Source organism: Fringilla coelebs, assembly GCF_963513975.1.
Source record: "Fringilla coelebs genome assembly, chromosome: 7".
In the NCBI taxonomy this organism is placed as follows: domain Eukaryota; kingdom Metazoa; phylum Chordata; class Aves; order Passeriformes; family Fringillidae; genus Fringilla; species Fringilla coelebs.
In genome coordinates this window covers 18,234,625-18,259,367 of record NC_140035.1, presented here as the reverse complement: position 1 = coordinate 18,259,367, position 24,743 = coordinate 18,234,625, and the positions used below count along the sequence as shown (strand labels likewise).

The window sequence follows — 24,743 nt, the reverse complement described above, 5'->3', positions numbered from 1 at the left end:
TGGTTTCTCCACTTTTCCTAATTATCTTTAAAGCTGGAAAGCTCGGGCTTTCGGCTGTGAGAGATGGGCAGGGAGTAGAAAAAGCCAAATATTGCTGAAGAAGCATCACCTACAATAGGTTTGCTTCTGTTACTTTTATAAGCACAATTACTCTTTGGATTTTTTTTTCCACATCCCCACCTCCATTTCAAACAATCACAGAATGGTTGAGGTTGCAAAGGAACTTCTGGAGGTCATCATGTCCACCTCTCCAGCAGACAGGGTCATCCAAAGCAGGTTGCCCAAGGACCATATCCAGAAGGCTTTTGATTATCGCCACAACCACTCTGGGCAACTTGTTCAAGTGCTCCGGTAAAAAGTTAATTTCCATCTCCAATTTGAAAATCCAGAGCTTTAACTTTTTGGTTATTATTTTTGTCACAAAATTAACAGGTTCACCCAAACCAGCAAAAACTGTGCAATGGAAGACATTAGAGATTGTTTACAATATGGAGAAATTTATGAGGCAAACTAATATATTGTTAGAATTAGGAAAATACAAGTTTTCTCATATGTGGATGTAAAGTATCTGTTCACGGTCATGCATGGACTGAAGAAGTTTTACTTTACAGGGATACCTGAGCTTCTTCCTGTTGCTTTTTCAGTTGTTCCAGCATTTGCTGAAATTCTGCCTCTTTCTGCTCTGCTTCTTCCATTGTTGCTTGATTCTGTTCTTCATAGGCCATGGCAACCACAGCCAGGATCAAGTTGATTAGGTAGAAAGAACCCAGGAAAATGACCAAAACAAAAAATATCATGTATGTCTTCCCAGCAGCACGCAGTGTCTGGAGAAAAAGAGATAATACACTTTTTTAAAAGACTTTAACTACTGTTGTATAATAAGATAGACTCTGTGTTATAATTTAAAAATATGTTATAAGATTGATTGATGTTAGCACAAGATTATTTAGTTACTTTTTCCTTATAGAAATAGTATTATACCCTAGATACATATGAAAAAGTTTTGTGTCTAATATTGTTAAGGTAAATCCAATTTATGAATAGTTCAGAACTTATACCAGTAAGAATCTATACTTCTACATTACAGCCTTTAAATTTAACAGTAGGTGGGGACACTGATCAGCATCTTACCTTCCTGTCTCATCAGTCCCAAACTACATGCCACAAAAATAGTGCATTATATTAAATGTTACAGTGGAGAAAATTCAAGTAAGGATATGTGTAGTTCAGGGACAAGGTGTAACCTTTTCAAACAAAACATATTTTTACTAGACTGCAAATCAATTAAACACAGCATCTCTTTACATCATGTATGGGTAAGAAACTTTGACAACTTAAATTCATGTATTCATTTAGGTAAAAAAACCAATAATGCTTAACCATCTTCATAAAATAACAGCTATTCCCTATAATGCATTTAAGAAGCACATGGGAACCTAAATTATGAATAAGGGCCTTATTGTTTTAGACAACAGTTTACATATATGAAATTAAAGATGGTTTCTGTTCCAAAGGCCTTAGGGACAAGTGAATGAAAATAACTATACAAATATTATGTAGTAATGGTATTGGTGATGGTGCTGTTTATTTTAATAAGTCCTCACCAGCTGGTAAAGATTCTCCCAAAAGTCCTGAGTCATCAATCGAAACAGTGACAAGAATGCCCAACTGAATGTATCAAAACTTGTGTAGCCATAGTTGGGGTTTCTACCAGCTTTCACACATATATATCCTTCTGGGCATTGACTACAAAAGAAGAGGAAATGCTATTTTTAACAACTACTCTACATTACGATATGCTGCAGTAAAACAAAATTGTTCAGGAATACCAGTTGCTAATGAAATTATGAACAAGTAAAATGTTATTCTACATACCTAAGATAAAAATATATAGTCTATTGTTTTTCACTTTTTAATTCTACTTCCTAATAATATTTCAATGCTTTAATAATATAACGAATAGTATTCTACCCTTCCCCACAATTTGTCAAAATACATCTCCATCAGGACAAGAGAAGAACATAAAGTAGCATGGCTGATAAACAGTTGTTAGCAAGTTGGCAGCAACACTTATGCACAGATCATTCATGTGATTACCTTTACAAAAGTAGCCTAAGAGGCTGATGGAAGTTCCTGTGTAAATTCAAATCACAGAGATGGTTGTATTTAGGTATAGCCTCAAATGCAAAACATTGGTAATTTGCAACTCTACAGTACACTTGATATTAAAGTTGACTACCTGAGCTATTCTAAGTAGCTTATTATTTGTCTTTGATGCATAATAAAAAATGATGATCATTTTCTTACCCTGCATCTGAGCTATTGCCACAGAGCAGTGCATCATTTTGTCCTTCCAAGAAGTAGAAATGACCTTTAAAAAGAAAATCAAAAAGGTGATGAGAAATATAATATTTATTCCTAATGAACATTGAGCAATTATATAGACTTTTACACTTGAAAGAAACTAACAGAGCTAACAAGCTATTCAACTGCAATATATAGTGGTTAGGAATGAAAAAAAGCATGGGAAGTATTGTTTTGAGAGGAAAATTACTTTCTACAGAATCTTCAAGTTAGCCTTTCTATAGAAAACAAAAAGTTAGTTAGGCAGATAATTCTAGCAACCCAACCAAATTATAAGATACAAGGGGAATATCAAATTGTGCACGTTAGCAAATCAAAAAACTACCAAGAAAATGAGGCAAAGGATGAGAGCAATTCTGTGCCCTCATTTGTGCCTTTTGATACATAACATTTAGTACTATTCATTTATAATTATCAATTACATAATATTTTTCCAAGTATTCCTTTAAAAAACCTGAACTATTAGGGATGAGACTTTTTCCGTGTGCTCAGCACTGGTAAGGCAACACCTCAAGCGCTGTGTCCAGTTCTGGGCCCCTCAGTTCAGAAAGGATATTGAGGTGCTGGAATAGGTCCAGAGAGGGGCAGTGAAGGTGGTGAAGGGTGTGGAGCACAAGTGCTGTGAGGAGTGCCTGAGGGAGCTGGGGGTGTTTAGCCTGGAGGCCTTGTCACTCTCTACAACTCCCTAGAAGGAGGATGTACCCAGGTGGGGTCAGTCTTTTCTCCCAGGCACCAAGTGACAGGATGAGAGGGCATAGCCTTAAGCTGTGCCAGGGGAAGTTTAGGTTGGACATGAGGAACATTTTCTTCACAGAAGGGGTGGCTGAGCATTGGAATGGACTGCCCAGGGAGGTGGTGGAGTCACCATCTCTGGAGGTGTTCAAGGAAAGACAGGTTGTAGCACTCAGTGCCATGGTCTAGTTGAAAAGGTGGTGTTAGGTCAGAAGTTGGGCTAGATGATCTCAAAGGTCTTTTCCACCCCCATTGATTCTGTGATTACACAACATGTTCAAGAAATTTCTAATTGGATCCTGATTTGAGTGGCTGGGGGAGAAATCATGCATTTATTGTACCTTACACAAAACTAATACACAAAATGATGTAGCAGGGGAACTTACTCAAACATTTAGGCTAACTATTAAGATGAGGTAAAATATAATTTCAAGTGACAGAAGGCCTTAAAACCCCTAACACACTATTTTATTTTATTTTATTTTATTTTATTTTATTTTATTTTATTTTATTTTATTTTATTTTATTTTATTTTATTTTATTTTATTTTATTTTATTTTATTTTATTTTATTTTATTTTATTTTATTTTTCTTTGCAGCAGAAAAGGAAACACATTTTGCCATCAATTCCCGGTTTGTGATTCTTAGGGTAAAATGGGAATCTCTAATGGGGATTTTTGGGTCAGGTGGCACATTAACCTAAAGTTGCCAGAACTAGGTATGTTCTGGCTGTTCTCAGGAAGCAGATGGTTCCGTGAGATTCACTGCCAGCTGGCATGGACTAGCTTAGCTGGCATGAACTAACTGAGGGCTAATGCTAAACAGGCAAACAGGGAATTGCAACCAGTTCCTACTGACTGCTTCTACTCTGTCACCACCAGTATACGATAGAGGTAGCATAAAATCTGCTTATTTTAAAGAGAGAGAGAAATTATGTCCATAATTTATATATCTGCAATTCTAGTCTCAGATATCATATAAGAAATCAATGCATTTTCAGACATTCTGGTGATTGCAGAGTCAGACCTCGTGAAACATCTGAGCCCTACTTAAAAAGAAGTTTTAAAGATGCAGACAGGCTCCAAGCAGAACTTGCAAAACTCTCTGTGGGCCTAATTCATATTCTTTTGTGGCACAGCTCCACTTTCAGTCCACTACTTTGGAAAACAAACAAGATTTTTTAAAATACAAAAATAATAATGATAAAGTAATAAAAAAAAGTAAATACAAGTTTGTAGAAAATATGCCATATACAAAACTATTCCTGTCTCTTGCCAACATTGTAACAGAACAGTCATGGGTACAAGTCCTACACGACACTTCCAGATACAAATAAAGGAGATGTGTTTTGGCTGGAAATATCACAAAACACTCGAAAAAAGTTCTTAGAGAGCTATTGCCATAGCTCTCCATTGATAATGTAAATTAATTAAGGGAATCTCTCTTGAAGATCTCCCAGGTATCCGTGCTAGACATGGTTTTCTAACAAGTTTCATTACAAACTCAGGACACGAAACAATAGAAAAGAAATGAATCAAGTATTCTGAAGACATAAGGCTAGGAGAAAAGGTGTTTGAAATTTAGAATGACCTTTGCAAATTGACAAGTTTGTCCAAAAGGAATTGGATTTATTCCAATAGAGACAAGTGGAAACTGCTACATTTAACAAGGCAAAATCAAGTACGTAATTAAAAAATATCAGGATGTGGCTGCAGCCACCACTGTACAAAAAGATGCAATAACTGCTGCAAAATACAAACTAACTGTGAATCAACAAATATAGTGCTGACATAAAAATTTCTTAATTTTGAAATGTGCTAATAGCAATGCTGCATATATGGCATGAGGTAAAGATACAAATTAGAAGTAATTGCTAGAGGAGTTAGCACCCAACTTAAGGATCTCATAAAAAAACCCCCCTGCAAACAAAAAATGCAACAAAAAAAAGAGGCAAAATAAAAACAAGAAAAAAAAATGCCAGACTAATTGGAAAGATTGAAAACAAAAAAAAAAAAAAAGAAAACAGGTATAGAAAATGCAAAATGGAAAATAGGATTGCTTGGCTTAGGATGGAGCAGAAATGCAGTGTATAAGACTTTCTAAACTGTATAAAGACTAATATAAAGTAGTCTACGGTTATCTTAGACCACAGACAATGTAGTAATATATTCAATCAGAAAATAGGAAAATGTAGGTCAGGTATTTAGAAAAAAACCCTTTCTATTTGGGTGAGATAGTATCAGAAACAACTAAAGGGGAATGGAATCTGTTCTTCAGATGGCTTTAAGAATAGGTTATGATCCAAAATTTCTGCATAACATTTGTATATTTCAAGCATGCTGAGATGATAAGTATATTAAAAGATTATAAGGCAATGAGACTTGGCTCTAAAAGCATTTAGTTCTTAAAATGAGGTTTCCTTACTTTCATTGATATAGTCACCAGTTAAAATATACATACAGACTTTAATAAAAACCTATTACACCTAATTATGAATACATTAAATATACTAAATGCACTAAAATAAATAGAAGGGGCTGAACAGATAAATGGGAGAGATTAACAACACTAATATGAAAGACAGAATAACAATCTGCTATAGATACGTTCAGATTTGTTCTATGTGAATTTTAAAAGAATTTTTGTTAACAGACTACTAACATTAACTGCCTAAAATGGTGGAAATATTGTATTATGAGGTACAAAAGAGAAAAAAGTATTCATTTCTTGATTTTCCAAAGATAAGAAACAAAAGACAGAAATATGAAGCCTAGTTCTTATACTGCAAGAAAGAATCTTGTGGTCAATCACCAGCATTCTCTCAAAGGTGTGCCTGTGCTGCGCAAGGGCGTGTGGTGCAAAGCCACTCACTCAACTCCAGAAGGAACAACAATTCCTTTAATTCTACATTTACGTGCTCTGGCAGGATTCTTGGGCTAGCTGATGCTCAGATGTGGTCTTATGAGACTGGGCACTATCTTCCACTAACCTAGCTGTTATTTCAGATCCCATGTTAGGGCTGTCACACTATTTCAAGAGGCTTGAAGCTAGCATGGAAATTTCTGGTTTGTGCTGCAATGTGATTTTACTCTAAAAGTCATATTCAGTGAAAGAAAAAATATTTTGCTACCCAGTTTAATGTTATGAATGTTAAATTATATAATGACTATGTTTTTATTTACCGGAGAGAAATGAGTGCTTTTATGTTTCTTGGCCATATTACACACTATTAAAGGCAAGAGAAAGATACTGATGTTCTCAAATCTTAATAAATCAATACCAGAAAATCAATGCAGTAGATTATATAATTAACTCTTACTTTTGTCTTCGATGTATTCATCCCAGTTAAATATTGTCATTGTTGCATTAATAAATGTACCGTTTTCACCTATAGAGCTATTAAAGATGGAAATAACAGTTGTTTCAAAAGTAGAATTGTCTGGAGGCCACTGCAGGCATTTGTTCCTCAGGTTGCCCATGAACAGCTGCAGCCCTATCAGTGCAAATACACTCAGACAAAACACAGTCAGGATCATCACATCTGAGAGCTTCTTCACAGACTGAATCAGGGCTCCTACAATCGTCTTCAGGCCTGAAAAGATAAAAGATTTTTATTCTGATGTTTAATAGATACTAAACACACAAGATCATGTGACTTTTTTCCTGATAGATATCATGCAAAAAGACTAGTAATTTGTGACACAATAATTTTAAAGAAAAACCTTATTATTTGGAAAGATGAATGAGAATATGTAAATTTATACTTATTTTATTGTGTAAAAAAATAAAAAGTAGATAATACCAAACACATTGTTTATGCCAAAACAAGTGATTTTATTATTCATGCTATATCTCAACCCTACATAGAATAGCATTGTTTGCTTTTGCTGATGCTTCTTGCCCAAACCTTTCTTTTATGAACTTTTGCAATATATTCTATATTAATGTAACCCCAGTGTAAAGACATTATATGTGCACATTGAAATGATATCATAATATTCTTGTCACAATATATGAGGGGTGATGGTTTGGAGAAGAAAGACATCTTTGGAACAATACCCCATGCATGGCCCATGCTATCCTTTAGAGTTTGTTTTTTTTTTGACGTAACTTAAAACTGAATTAAGTTGTTATTTAAAGTGCCTCCAATAAATGAGAAAATTTGCATCAGTATGAAAGCTTAAAATTAAATTATATTTAAAACATACAAAGGAAAGCTTGATGTCATAAGATGCAAATCACATAGGCTGTTTACTGCAAATATCTCATGCAAGAATTTGTTAAACTCAAAGGCTGATTTTTTTTTTTTAGAAGAAAATACAATTAATAAAAGCATGAATCAATTTAAATAAATTACATGTCTTGATTCCTGCTTTTTTGGTTTGTTGACAATGTGTAGCAAACAAGGCTTATGCTTTGAAAATGTGAGTACAGCCCTTGTAGAACAAAAGTCAGCCTCGGTGTTTAACCTCGCTCTCACCTGGAATGACTGATATTGTTTTCAAAGCTCGGAGAACTCTGAATGTTCTCAACGCTGAGACATTGCCCAGGTCCACAAACTCTGTCACATATCTGTAATAGGGGAGTTCACACACAAACACAATGACAGCACACAAATAACAGTTGGAGATACAAGGGGCCTAACACCTTACACCAACTACTTCTTACCTGGAATTACAGAAATAGTTTTCAAAGCTCTCAATACTCTGAAAGTTCGAAGAGCTGAAACATTGCCTAGGTTTACAAATTCTGTTACATACCTGTAGGATTAAATCACAATTACTCAGAATTGAGGCAGATTTTATTCTATTTGCTTGGGTCTTTGAGCAAGACCTTTTCACCATTCACTGTATTTCGCCTGTGTTATAAATATACTTCTGGTCATAAAATTAAATTAAGTTTTATCATAATAAACCACATTGACTTGATGTTTGAAAACTAATCTGGTCAACTATTAGCAGGAAGTCAAAAGGATTCCTTTAATTCTGGTATGCAGAAAGGAGACAGGATATGAACAGTTCAGGGTGACGGCATTCACATTCCTAATGGGCTGGCACACCATGCTGGCCTCCGCAGCACATGCTTGGCTAGAAATACTAAAATGTGTAAAAGAGTAGAAGAAACATATTGAAACTGCAGGAAGTCCAGGCTCCAAATATTCTGGCTGACAAGATATGAGGCAATTTTTAGTCACTAATCTCATGCTACCAGAAAGAATTTTTATTACAAAAAAATAAGTAGAAGACTTACGCAAATGTAATGACAGTGAAATCTAGCCAGTTCCATGGGTCACGGAGAAACGTAAAATCTTCTAAACAGAAGCCCCTTGCAAGAATTTTAATAAGTGATTCAAAGGTATAAATTCCAGTGAATGTGTATCTGAGGAAAATATGCAAGACAGAGTTTATAGATCACATTATTTTTGCAGTTTATGCTCTCTAGTTTTTTATTCTCATTTTCTTCTCTTTAAGTAGCATAAAAGAAATAATGGCAGTTACAACCAACTTTAACATCTGCATAATTTATACCATAAGGAAAGAGGTATGAAATTAGGATCAAAAGACTGATAATCCACATTTTGAATTCAACTTCTACATTTTATGCAATAAGACAGATGCAAAATTCCCTGTTACTTCATTGGTGCATTCATTTATAACCAGTCTGAATCCACGTTATAAAAAACCACACAGATGCATTATATTAGGATTTTAGAAGTTACTTTCAGGCTAAAATTTTCTTTCTTAATATTTTTTTATGCTGAAATGTTGCCTACTCCCAAGACTTGGCAAGCACCAACCCTCCTGTCTTCATTGCTCTGTAACTGTGTTATGGTGTAGTTATATCCAGTACTTCAACAAGACAGATGTAGTACTGGAATCAAACAAGTGCAAGAACAACCAAGATTATTTATGAATGCCAATAAAATTTTGACTAAAAAATGTAATTGACATGTAAATTGAAAAGATATTTAATTCTGGCATTCTGAGTAATTCAATCTTCTGCGTCCAAGTGATGTCATCCTGAAATTCAGTTTAATTTATATCTTTAATGAAAAGGAATTCAAATTAAACTGCTCAAAATGCTTACTCTAACTGAGCTAACCTGAAAACAATTTTCTGATATGAAATTTTTCCATTCAATTACTAAAAAATTTATTTCTGCAGAACTCTACTCCACAGATGAGGACATCTGTTGTAACTCTAAATGGCTCAATATACAGACATGAAGAAATATTCAAGCAATGAATCTTCATCATAAATATTTACTACATGCTAGGCATGCTGAATACACAGAGACTTACACTGAGCTCAAAATGAGAATGTCTTTATTGACCTTAATAGCCCTATGGTGTTTTGATTTCTGAAGATTAAACAGGTATGGATCAGCCCAAGCAGTAAGGAATGTGAAAGAAGCAGCAGAAAGGAAGCACCAACAACAGTGTTTCACACTCTGGCCTGCAGCTTTGGAACTGTCATTATGCATCGACACCTCACAGCTAATTGGACCAATTAGCCAAGCAGTCATCATATTGCACCAATGATTAGCTAACCATTTCAATACATTTTTAATGGCTTATTTTGCATACAAGTTTTCCACTGTTAGATTGGTTTTGGTAAGAGAAAGCTGCACTGTGATCAACACAGCCATCCATAAAATAATTCCTTTATCTGTAACAGTTATTGCAATAGAGATGAAAGACTGCATTTCCCTGCATTCCTGCACAGATGTGACATAGAACACAGTCAAAAATATTTATAATCCATTTTTTCTGTGCATTAGTTTTCCTTACATTTTCCTTCTAGTACTGCAAACAGAGGAAGGACATTAAAGAACTCGTCATGACACAATTGAATATATTTAATGTTACAGCAAAGGAAATAGCATCAGAATAGCTGTTGACAGGATATCCCAACACGGTAGCTGCTGCCAGTGGGAGCCACCCTAATATAATTCACAGCAGTTTATTTCTGATTATTGGATATTATTCAGAGAAAATCCATTTAACTTACTCTACATTCTTTGTCCAGTCTGGAGGGTTACTCATGGTCATAAATACGCAGTTGGTCAAAATAGTGCACATGATAAGCATGCTGAATAATGTAGGCTAAGAGTTAAGGAATGTAAGCCAGAAAATTTCATAAAAAGAGTATCAAATAACACACTGCTTTGGTAGCTTTTCACTATCAGGAGCTATCTAACCCTCTACTGCTCTTTTAATAGCCAGGGAAAAGCCCTGAATATGTTAAAGCTTTCATTCCCTGCTTTATAGCTACAAGAGAACAGTTATATGCTAAAAATTAGAAAATCAGAATGGTATTTTAAAAAGCACTCCAACTCTAAAATATTTTTTCTTATTGAACAGATATGTCACCCTTTGAAGTATTAGCTTCTAATTTCATGGAATAACACAAAAAGTATTTCTTTTAGATGATCTAGAAAAATCTGATCTGCTTCATGCATTCAAAGAACTGAAAAATACATTTTCTTCACTTTAATGTTTTATCATAAAATTAGGCATGTATCAACATTTTTCCTTATCACTATGATACACTGAAAGCTAGCTGCCACATAGTAGGAGAGAACATAGGGAAACCTTTGTGAGAAAAGTATTTTCTTGCTCTTATTTTATATATGACCTTTGTAATATAAATGCTGTTGGGAGGGGAAGGCACATGTGATTCTCAAAAAAACAAATCCAAACAGAATTCCATAACAGGTCCACGTCACTTTTACTCTCAGAACTGCTGACATTCTTCTAATATAGAAAAAACGCACAACCATCAAAATGAAAACCATGCAGATGAACCACGAAACGCCCACATGATGGCACCAACACCTAAAGCTGCAGAGAGGACAAAGCTGGAGTTTGAGAACAGCTGCAGGTTCATGTGGTGCTCCTAAATAGAAATCCAAATACAATGGGGTGAGAAGTACTGTGAGGTTCCCCTTGAAAACTTTTCTTTGCATGTCTGTGCTAATAAAAAAACCTTCAAGTGATAATGATACCTCTACCTTCTGAGCTGTCAAAAACTGTGGCATTATATTCAACAATCCTTTGGGTTTTCTGTGCAATGAATATATTTAAAATCCTCTACTGAGAACCTAGCTTACCTTTATGTAAGTCACATATGAACAGAGCAAAAGAGAAATAAATATATATTTTTTAATATTAAAAACCCATGCTACAAGTGTTTCACCAGCCTGTACTCTACACAGGCTTTCAAAATAATTTTTGATGAAATGTCCGCTTGGAGTTGCAGATCCTCACTATGCTTTCATTAGTTGAAAAATAACTATAATATACCTTACCATAAATTTAAACAACGTGTTTTAGCATTCTGACTTTGGTGACTAGCTCTTCACCACCACCTCAGTCCCACAGTCTTCTATTATTCCCCATAACTCAATATAATAATGATTCAGAACACAGTAAAGAGTGTCATATAATTGAAAAATGATTATTTGTAGTGGCACCTGTAGCAAGAAATTTGAAAACAGGCTATGTACTATCATGATTGTGTTGGAAGTCATTTGTAGGCTAGCCATTGATAACGTCTAACACATACCAACCACTGTAACTGTCAGTCTTCCAGTATACCAAGACTGAAAAAAATCCTTTCAAGGTTTAGTCTACATAATCTTAGGATCCCTGTATGCAATGCTAGCACAAAGCTACTTTCAGTGTTCTTATGTTAGACTTCTGTAAATACAAGTGTGCAAACATTTGTATTTTTTCCTTATTAAGTAAGCTGGCTTTCTGAAGTCAATGACCTCATTGCTCATATTGGTATTTGGGATCAGACCAGTGGGATGCCTACTATAGTCTGCTATTAAAACACTGAAAAGACAAAATAATAGTTAAGTAATTATAATAATTTAGTTTTCAAATCTCTACCTGCAATGTGTAAATTTCATGACCTTCTTGAAGACTGAAATTAAAACATCAATCGGCTTACAAGTGTATAATGCAATAATGATCAAAAAATAAAACAGACAGGTGGGATACATACAAGACTGAGAATGTATAACAAAACAAGAAATCTAAGCTGTTTTATGAATCTATCTTTCTGTAAGTGTTATCTGAATCAAAAAATGAAAAGGAATAATGAAACCATATTTTCACTAAATACTCATGCAAGCACAGACCTGGGATCAAAGATTTGATTTTAATACACAGTGTCAGGGAAGAACTGAAAGTATTCTGAGCAATATATCTGCAGTTTATGAAAAATGTGGAGGAGGGGAAAGATGAAAAAAAGATGTGAAGATTACAGAAAAAAATAAGAGGGAAGGAAAAATTATGTGGGGGAAGAAAAAAGATACAGAAATTGTAAAGGACGATGACTGATTGTCTGGCTTCTGTTATTACTATATTAGGACCCAGCAATGAACAGAAATGAAAAAGGAGAATGAGAAAAAGAAGACAGAAATAGTAGAGAGAAGAGGGACAAAGCACTACCGATCACATTGATCCTGGGACATGTGCCAGAGAATGATTTAAATACTAAGTAACATCTCATTCATTACAGTTTTAGACTAACCACTTGAAAAGGATATGAATGTACCAAAATCTTAATAGCTATTTTTCTAAGAGGATTGAAAGGAGTTAACATGTACAGGGCAGAGGTGGCACTGAATCGGAATATTGCCTTCCCTTTATTTAATACTATAAAGGTCTGGAAAAAGAAAAAGAGAATGAAAAAATGCATTTAGAAGATACCAAATTACAAACCCCGAATGATTTTCATTTCATCATTAATTATATTTGGTCAATATGCTCTTTTTGCATTGACACAATCCCCTTGTCCAGTTCACACATTGTAGCATCCAGCCAAATTACCATAAAGACAATTAAATGAACACTTAAATGCATCTATAAAGAAATCATAAGTAATCCTGATATTGCTAGCTAGTAAACAGAGACAAGTATGAAAGTAATGTAGGCAACATTTGAAGAAATAATTAGCATACTTTTTGTACGGTACAATATATACACTGAGGTGCACAACTGTAACCAAAATGAGAGCCATTGAAATTTCAACTTCAATCTCTAAATCAAATAACCAGCATATATTATCAAATCAAAGTACTAAGACAAAAGTAACTCAAAGTGATCTAAGTTTCAAGTGATCATGAAAATATGGAAATCAAGAGGGTTCAGTAACCATTTTTGAGCATAACACTAATGTACTCAATTTTTGCTGTACTCTGTGAGTAATGTATTACTCCCCTTTTCAAGTATTGCTTGTGATAGTTCTGTACCTGCAAATCTATTTTGCTTGTCATACTTTACTTTCACCTAATACAGAATTCACTCTATTCACTGTATCCAGGTATTTTCACTTTCTCCACAGTTTCAGCAATGATTCATGTATATTATCAACATTTTAAAAAGCATTTTTAAAATGTAACAGTGCTTTTAAAATCCAAGCAATAAAGAATAAAACCTGTAAGATTTAAAAAAAAAAAATATGTTGATTCCCACACCTCTGGGGAAAGTCCTGTCTATTTCCATAATGTCTTCTCTCTACATATGGATGACTTTCATGCTTTTGAACAGAAATGGATCTAGATAGCATTGTGGCAGTCCTAGGAAGCCCAAGGGGCACATAAGCCATGCAGACCTGGAACACTGCCAGCAGCCATGAGCAAACTCAACTGAAATCAGAGGGCAGCATTTGTCAAGATTATGCTCTACTTTCTGAGCAGGTGTGGCAAATAGAGCAGCTGAAACTACAATGTCTCCCCTGCCTGAAATAATAAATTATAAATGATAAAAATCAGTGGTTCCAAACTTAACATGTTTGCATTCTCCCATACTTAGTGATTCTCAAGCTGTACTTTGATCTTTTATTGTACTGGAGTCTGTAACATGCTCTTTACTATGAAGATTTTTCAACTCTCTTCCTATTAGTCCTGGAGTTAATGAAAACAGGACTTCTAATAATCAGAGCTCTTATGTTTTCTGTTCCCTTTACTCTGCCAAACCTTTGATGAAGGAGCATTTGTGTTATGCTGACTCATCAAGTTACACTAAAAAATAAAATGGAGCCTGACCCAAAAAATTATGTTCAAAAATATGTAAAGAATGCTAAGAAAAATAATAGGAGAAATTATGATTGCAACATACAGCTTGAAGTCTTGCTTCGCCTACTGGAAACCACAATGCTTTTGGAAACAATCATGACAACTGCTATGCATTTCTCAATCAGGAACAAGCAATTCAGCAGGATTTTACTTCACATCCACACTTAATTGCAGAATGACTCTTCTAGTTTCAAAAGCATGATGATACATCCATTAACTTTAGGATTTCTTGCATTGAATTTAGATTTTACTACTACAGAATGTGGAAAGAATTAAGGAAAGGAATCGGTACTTTGACCCAAATTCTATTTGCCTTCCAGACTTCAACAGGGTAAATCACTTGAGTAAAGGGAGCAAAACATGATAATTAATTGAAAACCTTGTTTTCAGATTTAACTCATGATTCTCCATACATGAATTCAGTTTTAGAAATCCTGCAATGAACACTTAAGGCACAATTGATTTTTTTTTGAGCTATTCTGCTTAGTTATTCATGGTATGCCTATATTGCTATTACTTAAACATATTACTGGTGGGGCATACCCCTAATTCCTGCAGGAAATATCTTCATTTGCATTTTTTCTCTTAGTCTGAGTTTGAATCATAACAATTCTTGGAATCTTTCTTCATTTTTCTTTGAAGCAGTTTCTTCACTTTCATGGGTTTTGTTTTTTAATTCACTTGTTTTTGTTAGCTAGCTAGTTTCCACAGAAAGAAAAGAAAGCAGGAGAAAAAAATTATGAAAACAAGGGAAAAAAAAATCATTTCTTCTTTACTAGTAGAATAATGAGACTGCAATACATATGATGCCAAAATCAAAGGGACTGAAAATCTGGAGGAAATCCAAGGCCATCTGGACACTAGTCTAAAGTTCAGCACTTTTGTGCTGGCCACAGCAGTTGTTGTTACTTTAAATCAAAGCAAATATGTGGATTGTTTTGGGGTTTTTTTAAAGTAACATCTCCATAAAAATAATTTTTTAATTATGTAACATTCTGTCAACACTCCAAGTGCAATTGCTACCTCCGCTTTATTTATGTCCCTCTTTTGAACACCTCCTCTTTGAAAACAATCCTAGTACAAAATAGAACTGGATAAGAAAATTTTTTCACCCAGACTAAGTTGGATATATGATGCCTCTACAGAGTAAATACGGATCAGGATCATCATCATATCCTGAGAAATTACCTTTACATACTTCCCTATCCTTCCCAGTGACAAGAGAATGCAACCTAGACTTTTCACAACAGTGAAGAAATCTAGTAGGAGGATGTGCAGCTACCTTTGAGATGGGTTTCATATTGAAGACTTGCTCCTTTCACAACTATAACACAGCAATTAGTAATTATTCTAAAGATAAACTCTGTGCTGCTACTTCAATTCTCTTGTGTGTAAAACACTGAAAGTTACAGGTTTTAATAAAATGCCAGGTTTGTTTAAAAAAAAAAAAAAGTGCATCTCTGCTTATCTATAAGGTCCTACAAGCATTACTGATTTCAGTTCTTAAGAGTGGAGATTTCTGCCTATCTCATCAGCTGTCGGGGGAATTTTTATATGGAAGCTCTAGGTCAAAAATAATAGAAATACTATGTCTTTGAAGGGTTGTTTGTTATTTATTTTTCTTAAAGTCTGATGGAAATACTTTTACACTCACTTTTTTATTGATATAATATGGGTCCAGGTCTTCCAAGGGCTCGGACACCATTCCTGGAGGTATGTCGCCGTAAATAAATGGCAGGGTCTTTCCTGCCTCCAAGTCACTGTTTGGCTTCGGGCCATCTTCATCATCATCATCTTTGCGTTCTTGTTTGGATTTTTTAGCTTTCTCTTCATTGATACGCTGTTCAATAGCTGCAAGGGATTCTCTTGTGAAGTAGCGGAAGCTGTCAGGTCCTGGTGGTACCAGCACTGATTGTGCCATCTTTTCATCCTGCACCTCTTAATTACTGTTTAGCCTCTCTCATAAAAAAAGTGCTAAAAATTAAAAAAAAAAAAAAAAAATTTAGAACACAGCTACCAACAATGTAAAGCAATATACCATCACAGAATTTTGTGGGGGACATCTTGTTAAAGTCAGTAAATATCACCCAAGAGGAGGCTGCCATGAAATGAATTTTTAAATTTGTTTTTATTTCAAGACAAACCATTTTCCTTTGCAGCTTGCCTCTTAGAGTTGTCTCAGAGGTATCAATCCTTAAAGCATTTAGTTTAAAATTCACTTAGTGCTTGCACCAATAGGCTGTCAATTTACAGGCTGATAAAAAAAGTCACATACCATACAATAACATCCTTTGCCTTTATCAAGGGTAGTATTATCCATTCCCATGAATAAAGTAAGAGATATTTTCCACTACATTCAGTGTGAGGAATCAACAGTTCTGAAGTATTTGGTTCAGTGCTGAGTGAGACTCCAGACAATGTAGCTCCTTATTACCCTGAAAGCTGCATCTTGGACCAGTCCTCCCTCTAGCTATATGGACCAGAAATGACTCTTAGAATCCACTATTGCCACATAAGGCCATAAGGATCAGTTGAAAACAATACAAGATGCTCCTTCTCTTTGAGTACAAATATGCTGCCTTTGCCGAACTGCCAGCTCAGGAAACAAGGTTCAGGCATAAGCACCTGTATTCAGACCCCCTGCCTGGCAACACACTGTGCAGTGGAAGAATTGCTGAATTAAACAAAACTGATTTTTAATCATTACATCCTGCAGTTTGATATTTTATGTCTGATATTATATCAAATATATATATATTTCACAAATTTCACCAGCAAGAGCAGGACCATCTCTTCTTAATGAAGAACAGGCAGGCAGTTCAGTTAAGAAGAACAGTGGAAAATATTCCCAATGAAAATACTTTGATTTGAAACTGCAAACAGGCTATCTGCTGTAGCCTACAAGAATTTTCCTCAAGTATCCTTCTGAGTAAGCACATTAAAAATACAGCAAATGCAATAAAATAACAAATTCTTAGTAAGACAATATACTCAGAAACAATAATCAGATTAAAATGATACAAAAGTTTGAATACAATCAGCCTGATCCTATTTTACTATCTCACTTAGCACACATACTCTGGCACAGCTGCAACAAATTAATATTTTTAAAGGCTGTTAAATATGCTGCAACATGATGCTTTCTCCTCTTTTTCAACCATATGCACACAGCCACTTACACCTACACAATGCACACACATCCCAACTCCTGCAGGTCTCCCTGTGAGCATGCTCTTCCACTGCAGGCAAATGCACCTGGTGCATTCCGTCATGGACGGTCTGTACCAAACTGCTGCTGGAAGCCGCACTGACTACCAGCAGCAGAAAGGTTCACTAGGAAAATGAAAGTGGTCCTACAGCAGAATCCTGATAGATTTTATATCTAATTACAGAAGGGGGGGGGAAGCATAATTCTGTTTTAACACTGCAGGAAACAATTAAAAATTCATTACCAGTGAAGAATCTTGCAGTTATGTAGGCTTGGAATGGCACCAGGGAAGACTGCAGTTAAAATTCCATCATGCCTTTTCCTTTTTTTTTTCCCCCTTTTTTCTTTTTTTTTTTTTCCTTTTTTTTTTTTTTTAATTCTCCTTTTACAGACCACACCTAACTTCCTGCTGAAGGATCCTGGTTATTGAAGTAAAGTCTGGCATTTCCTGTGTGAGCCTACCAAGTGCTGTAACTCTTATTGCCAGTAGATGGTACTGATATATACTCATAAATTCTTCTCAGAAATGGTAAAGAATTTTTGCATGCTTGAACACTTGCTTAAACTGAGACTCTTGTACTAAAAGATATGATTTTATATAACCAGTCAAGTCTCAAGATTCTCAAAAATTCTTCTGAATACATAGCAACTACTGCTGATGTGACCATAGCTTTTATAACTGTGAAGGTGAGAAAGAAAGAGAGTAGGAGGGATAACAAACTAAGAGAAATCAAAAAATGGAGGTTACACAGGCAGAGTATAACCTAAGCAATTGCTGAAACTGTATTATCAGCAGTCTGGATTACTTTAAACGGCAGGTTGTGCAAATACTCTAAAATAAATGCATACAATATGTTCACTGTGCATTCTTTCTAAATGCGGATCAGCCAGCAAAGGGAGGGAAGGAGGGCACTTCTGAGTGTTCACTGCAGCAGCGAGTTCCTGTACAGGAGTCATCTATTCTTGCTCCCTGCTGCAGCAGGTGGTTGGGAGCACTGTAAGCCACTCTCTGAGGCAATCAGTAAAACACCCCCTTTGGGCCCCACTCCACCAAAACACCATCCTACTTCTTTCCACTCTACGGCATACTCTGTATTTTCCATGCTTACCAATTATTGTACTTTTTCCTCCTGCACCAATAAAAATTTTATCTCTCTCCTACCTCATCGTCAACCTTCTGCCCTTCCCTCCTTCTTTCACACATACACAAATCTCTTCCAAACTTTTCAAGCAAGACACATTGCTGTATCTATACATTCAGATCTTCTGACAGTCATTTACTCTCGGCCATATCCTTTCCTTCAGCCACAAAGAGGATTTAAAAAAAGGTGTGAAAACGAATAAAAAGCAAAAGGTCGATCTAAAGTGAGAGATGTTGGAGAAGGAATTAATAGAGTGGCTGAAGAAACATCACTGGGGCTTTGAAAAACAGACAGTGAAGAGAGGGGGAAATACTGATAATTTTTTCCTTTTGTGATTGTGGTGAGACAATAAAGAGTTTGACTTGTTCAAAATAAGATTTTTGAAATTTTCAGCAACTAAGCCAAAATGTGCCAAATGAGAAATTTATAATTGAACCACATCAAAAGTATTGATTTGGTTTTGTTTCATTTAAATATTACACAATATTTTAAAATAATGTTAAAAGCCTTTTTAGAAAAGTGTTTAATTTGATAGGGTTTTCTGTTTTCATAGATGATTCAAAGAAATCAACAAAGAGTTTACAAATAATTCCATGTAACCAATATTTTGGTTAAGAAGCTTTGGATGAAAATTTCTGGCTGTCTCTAATTAGGACTACAGTTTACTTGTGGCTGTTTTGAAGTCTCAGAATAAGAGGATTGTGAGGCAGCACAGATCCACAGGAGGAGTAGAAGAGCTTCTAACTACAAAAGCATTTTGATTATTTGTTTGTATGGATAGGCAACTGCTTGTGTATGAAAGTTACAGTAAACCAAGTACCTGAAAAGCTAAGCTAATTCACACAATATGGAAAAGGTGCCTCATTCTTCCATTAATAGTATATTAGGTGAAAGCATCTGATTATTTGTTTCTTATTGTAAGGGTTTGAAATTACCAGAGATCTCATTTTGATTCCACCAGTGCTATCTACAAGCACAGTGTGAGGAAGGACAGCAAAAATAGAAGACAAAAAGGAAATAGCCAGGGGACATTGTATCCCATTGCCTTAGAGGCTTAGGTCTACTATCTTACTAGGCTGTATGGAAAAATGAACAAGTATTTTGAAGAGACAGACTACACAGGAAATGCAATATCAGCTTTGCAGTCTAAAAGCAAAATATATATATACTTCTAAAGAAGAGGCAACAGTAATACATCTAGAGAAGCTTGTAACAATCCTTAAAATATATTAGATATTACACATAGCTATAGTAAATCTAACAGATAAAATTATTAGAGATAGAAAGGGAAAATTAGTAAATCAAATAGCAAATATCAATGAAAACCTAATTCAACATAGCCCATGTTTAAGAACTATTGTGTCAACATGGTAAAAAACTTGCCTAAAACATAAACATGAAATAAGAATAGCAATTCTGGTCATAAGTCATTCCAACTGCTGTCTAGCTTCCCACCTACAGCCATGGGTACATTTTATGCAGTTTTATCACTGACGGTATCCATCTTCCCTCTACTGTGGCATGTGTGAAAGCTTGAAATGGACCTTGTCATTTACTCAGCTGGTAAAACACAAGGCCCACAGAGAGGGTAGAGATGAAGAAGTGTTCAGCGTCATATGCAAAGAAACTCTACATGAGGGTGAATGACTTTTGATAGGACAGAGCCAAGAGAAACCTCAAAATCTTTTCCTGACATCCATTTACAGACAATCCTGGTTAATAAAATTAGAAGAAAAATAGATTACAATTTTTTTCCTCAGAAATGTGTAAAAACTGTCTCTGTTCAATGGCAAAGCAAAGCATTAAAATGCACAACTGGCAACTGGCCATCATTCTCTGCGGTTCTGTGATCATTTTACTCTCCAGCTGTGTGTCCCTGGACTATATTAGATTGTCCCTAATTGCATGACTTTTCATTTATAGTTCTGAATTTCATCTTGTTCCACTAACACCAATCATCAAGCTCATCTAGTCCTTTCTGTATAATAGCTTGCTCAGTCTTTGACAACGCCTTACAACTTTGTGATAGGAGCAAATGACATTGGCATATTTCCATTTCTTTGCTGAAACAATAAACTTTAAATAAAATCTGTCCCAAAATTAAAACAGTGGCAAGCAACTTTGACCAAAGTGTAGGTTACTGGGATACTTGCTGTAGTATGCAAAATAGTTTAATACTACTCTGAGAACTTTAATCTTAAAAAAACCAACACCATTAATTTTATGCTCTAAAATAAAAGAATATCTTAATTGAAAGAGCAAAAGAGACCTAAGCAGAGCTTTTTCTTGTTGCAAATAGTATCCATTTAATCGAACACATTGAATCTAAAGAATTCCTGTCACCTCCTCCTCCCATGATACTCACAATTCTTACTATACTACTAAATTAATCATGGTGATCTAGGTAACTGAAAAACATGTTTGCTAGCTTTGAGATACATGAAACTGGGAGGACTACAAGTAAACTGGAGGATAGTATTAGAATTTAAAATGTCCTGACAAACAACAAAATGGGCTCAAAAAGTGATTGAAGAAATAAGTTCTACATTTTATACTTAGACAATACAGAAAGAATTCAGACCACAGAAATAAAACATCCAAGGAAATGTAGGATCCAAGAGACCCTACATCTGAAAGCTTCCAGGGAGATGTAAAATTTGAGCTCTTTCTGTCTTAATTTTACATTGAAAAGATCGATTGAAGACACAATGACTGTCTTTGTACATCCAAAAAGCTTTTCCAAGGAAGGAAGGGAATTTGTTTTCTTTTTATCTAACATACAGATAAACAGGTTGTATCATTAAACTGCAGCAAGAGGGTTTGTTAGGAAAACTTTTTACCAGTGAAAAAAGGGAATTAACAGAGTAGACATATGACAATTTTTCAAGGACTTTAAGAAAAGCTAGACCTCAGAAGAAAAATATCAGTAGTGAGTGTGAGTGTTGTAGCAAAACTGATCAGGATGAGAATCAAGAAACTTGTAATAGGCCTTCACTGTTTTAGGGTCTTAGTAAGTGCAGGTTTCTCATTGTTTTGTGCTGTTTCATCTGTTATGTTTCTCCCCAGGCCTAAAGGAAGCTGTCAGCACTCCACGGAACTGCATGAAAGATTGCATAATGTGGGATTGCCCTGTTGGAAGGTGGAAGGTTTAGAGCTGCTGCAGTACCTCTGCTAAGATTTATGTTTTCACTGCTTCACTGCTGAAATTAGACAGCAAATAAACATCATTCCTCCTGTGCTTGAGGTTTGTGTGTGTCATACAATGCTCCACTGTCTGTTCAGTAGCCACAGCTGAGATGGAGGTCCCTTCATACAATATCGATGTACTGAATCGGTGCACTTTGAACAGTAGGTGTTCCAGAAAAACAAATCTTTCCAAATGGCTCGACAAGAGCTATATAAAAACACAGCTTCCTACACATTTTCAACATTTTAGATGGATGTATAACTAGCAAGTCACCTTTGAAAATGCAGTTACTTGAAACCTTAAGCCAATATGAGATAGTTAGTTCTGTCAGAAAGGACAGACGCATTTTCCACCCACTCTTACCCTGCTCATTTCCCACTGTGCTGGCCTGAGCTTTTCTGCACCTCTGCATTTTAGCCAGATCAGCCCACTAGTCTGGCTGAAAACTGTAAATAACTGGGCAGATTTCAGAAAGATCAAAGAGCTGATCCATCGCACTTCAGAAAAGGAATTAGGGAGTCTTAATGTCTCAAGATGTTTTCTCACTTTAGAGTGAAAAGGACTAGCTGGCTACCTTCAGTATCTTCCAAATTGTAGTGCTTCACCTAAGTGCAAGCTCAAAAGGCTTAAGGCACCAGAGTATGAACGAATGGATCTCCAGAGCTTCAACAACGGAGCAGAACAGGGCCCTAACAAATATTGGCACAGATCCTGTACCTGGTGTAGAACCCTATAAGTAGAATAAAAAGGCCAAAAAGAGTCATTAAAATGCCTAAATGCTAGCAAATCTAAGGATCAAATTAGGCTACCATTCAGTTACAGCAGCCTCAGGATTGCTCTTCCAAGATCAGAAAGTGACCAGGATCACCTGCTTCCTTTCAACATAGACATCAGGACAGCGCTTTAAGAAAAATGTGCAGCAAGATCATATAATGTAAAAACAGATATACAAAGTTCCATATTGGGAAAGTTTGGGGGTCCTTCAAATCAATTTTCTTACTCTCTTTAAAACTTATTTCAGGAAACTATCCATAGGTCTCTGGCAGGATGTACTTCAAAGAATTATTTAAAAAAATGGTAAAAATCAGTTAATTGTTATCTTTAGTTATTGGTAAATAATTGGAAATTACTTGCATTTGTTAAAGTTAATCTATTTTCCTCTTTTATCAGAAATGGCTTTTGAAAAATTGCTGATTTTTAATCAAATGTCAGTGCATGAACAAAAAAGCTACTTTTATTTCCAGATGAGAGGCCCTTAAATCCTTCCTTCTAGTATTAGACAATCTGGATTTTTCACTTGATGAAAATACCATTCTTAACTTTTTTATTTAATACAGTGAGATAAGCTTCCTGCCAGATTGTAATGATCTCCTCCACTGCTCCTTGACCACAGGAAAAAACTAAAGCTGATTTAAATCCAAGAAAGCTTCAAAACAACAGTTCAAGTTTCCCTTGACAAAAAGAGAAATACTGTCTCCAAATCAAACAGTAATGCAAGAGTATTCACCAAATCCCTAATGAAGCTGATTAAGTGATTGCAGCCTTTTGGCTATCTAGCTGCAGTGGGCTCTTCAATCTTTGCCCTGATATGCATCGTGAGAAACTATCACCACAAGTAGAGTCTTGTGTGTCAGGCTAGAGATATATCCATTTTTAGTGTGTTTGTGTGGGGAGAGAGAATATACAATTCAAAGATGTAATGATAACAGAAGTGCCATATGTATGGGATGAGCTAGATATTTCCAGATGCCAGAATAGGAGGAGAATGTGCTGACTACTTATGCTGTTAATAAAACATGCTGTGATTTCTTTCCTGACAAACCAGAACTCAGAATTTAGCGATCCCAGTATGGGCATTATGCAAAGATGTTTAGAATGAAATCTCCAATTAATCTTAACTACAGCATGGCTACAGAAAATTCATATATAATTTATATCCCTCTGGATACAAGGCACCAGGTAGATGGGAGATTATAACATCCCCCAAAAATCTGTCTAGAAGTTTTGGATGAACAACATAAATCATTATTCTGAACCTACTGACAAATTATTGTGGGAAATACTCTGAGATTCTACTTTTATAGCCTCTTACTGTATTCTGTTGCAAACACAAGCTATGAATAAGCCTGTGCCTTCTCCGTTATCACTTACGTAAGCCCAGGCCAGGCTCCGACAGGAAAGCCGGGAGAAGCTTCCCTCGAGCCAGGGACAAAGGGGCACGGACCGAGCCCTCCATCTCCATGAGCTACCCCCTTCCACTTCCCTGCAAAACATTTCCACCCGCTCCTTGTAACCGGGCAGCGCCGACAGGGCGGGCGCCGCGGCGAGCCGGGAGCAGGCGGGAAGAAGGCAGGGGAGCGAGGCAGGGGAAGCAGGGCGGAGCCCGCCGGGCACCACCGCCCAACCCGCCCCGCCGGCGGGCGCTGCAGGTGCGGCAGCCGGGCCACCGCCCTGAGCCTCGGCACCCGCCGTCGGCACGGCGAGGCGACACGGGCAGCCCGGTGTCGCTGGAAGCGCCGAGGCCCAGTGAAAAGGCGGCTGGGGAGCGGCCGCGCTCCGCAATGGCGCGGCGCCCAGGGGAGGTTGCCAAGCAACCGGTCCGGCGGCTGCGGCACCGCGCTGCGCGGGGGGAGCGCCGCCGCCCGCGGGCCCGGAGACGCCCGCAAAGCCTCCTCTGCCACACGGCCTGCTCCGCGGGGACAGCTGCCCCCGGCAGCTCCAGCCGGGCCCGGTCACACGGGAGCAGCAGGAGGGGCGGGAAGGAGCAGGTGTTTGGGGCAGATAACGGCAGGAGAGGCAGAAGTGGAGGGGGCTGCTGAGGGGAACCCGCCCTTCAGAGCCACCGGCGAGGCACAGCGGAGCCCCGCCGGGCGAGGTCCCTCCCCGCCGTGCCAAGAGCCGAGCTGAGCAGCGATGGAGCCAAATTCAGGCTTTACCATCAGGGCGGGAAGAAACCGGGGGATCACCATCCCTCCTTCAGTTAGATTTGCGTGCCGTCTGTGTTGGATACAGTCAGCCATGC

At 36.7% G+C, this 24,743-nt stretch overlaps 1 protein-coding gene across 8 annotated transcripts in view; it reads right to left on the bottom strand.

Moving 5' to 3' along the window:
* Positions 1-16,391, bottom strand: part of LOC311155754 (sodium channel protein type 2 subunit alpha) — a gene marked incomplete at both ends in the record, with an annotated part of 52,964 nt that extends 36,573 nt beyond the window's left edge. For 5 of the 8 annotated variants that reach the window (XM_084209139.1, XM_084209143.1, XM_084209144.1 and 2 more), the window contains 9 exons: positions 618-824; positions 1,605-1,746; positions 2,308-2,371; positions 6,416-6,688; positions 7,765-7,856; positions 8,347-8,475; positions 10,107-10,195; positions 12,654-12,773; positions 15,839-16,105. In XM_084209139.1, the coding sequence (XP_084065265.1) occupies positions 618-824; positions 1,605-1,746; positions 2,308-2,371; positions 6,416-6,688; positions 7,765-7,856; positions 8,347-8,475; positions 10,107-10,195; positions 12,654-12,773; positions 15,839-16,105 (1,383 nt within the window). Of the gene's footprint in view, positions 1-617; positions 825-1,604; positions 1,747-2,307; positions 2,372-6,415; positions 6,689-7,576; positions 7,669-7,764; positions 7,857-8,346; positions 8,476-10,106; positions 10,202-12,653; positions 12,774-15,838 lie in introns of all 8 variants that reach the window. The other 3 variants (XM_084209140.1, XM_084209142.1, XM_084209146.1) reach the window with 3 other exon arrangements.
* Between the last annotated feature and the right edge of the window lie 8,352 nt (positions 16,392-24,743).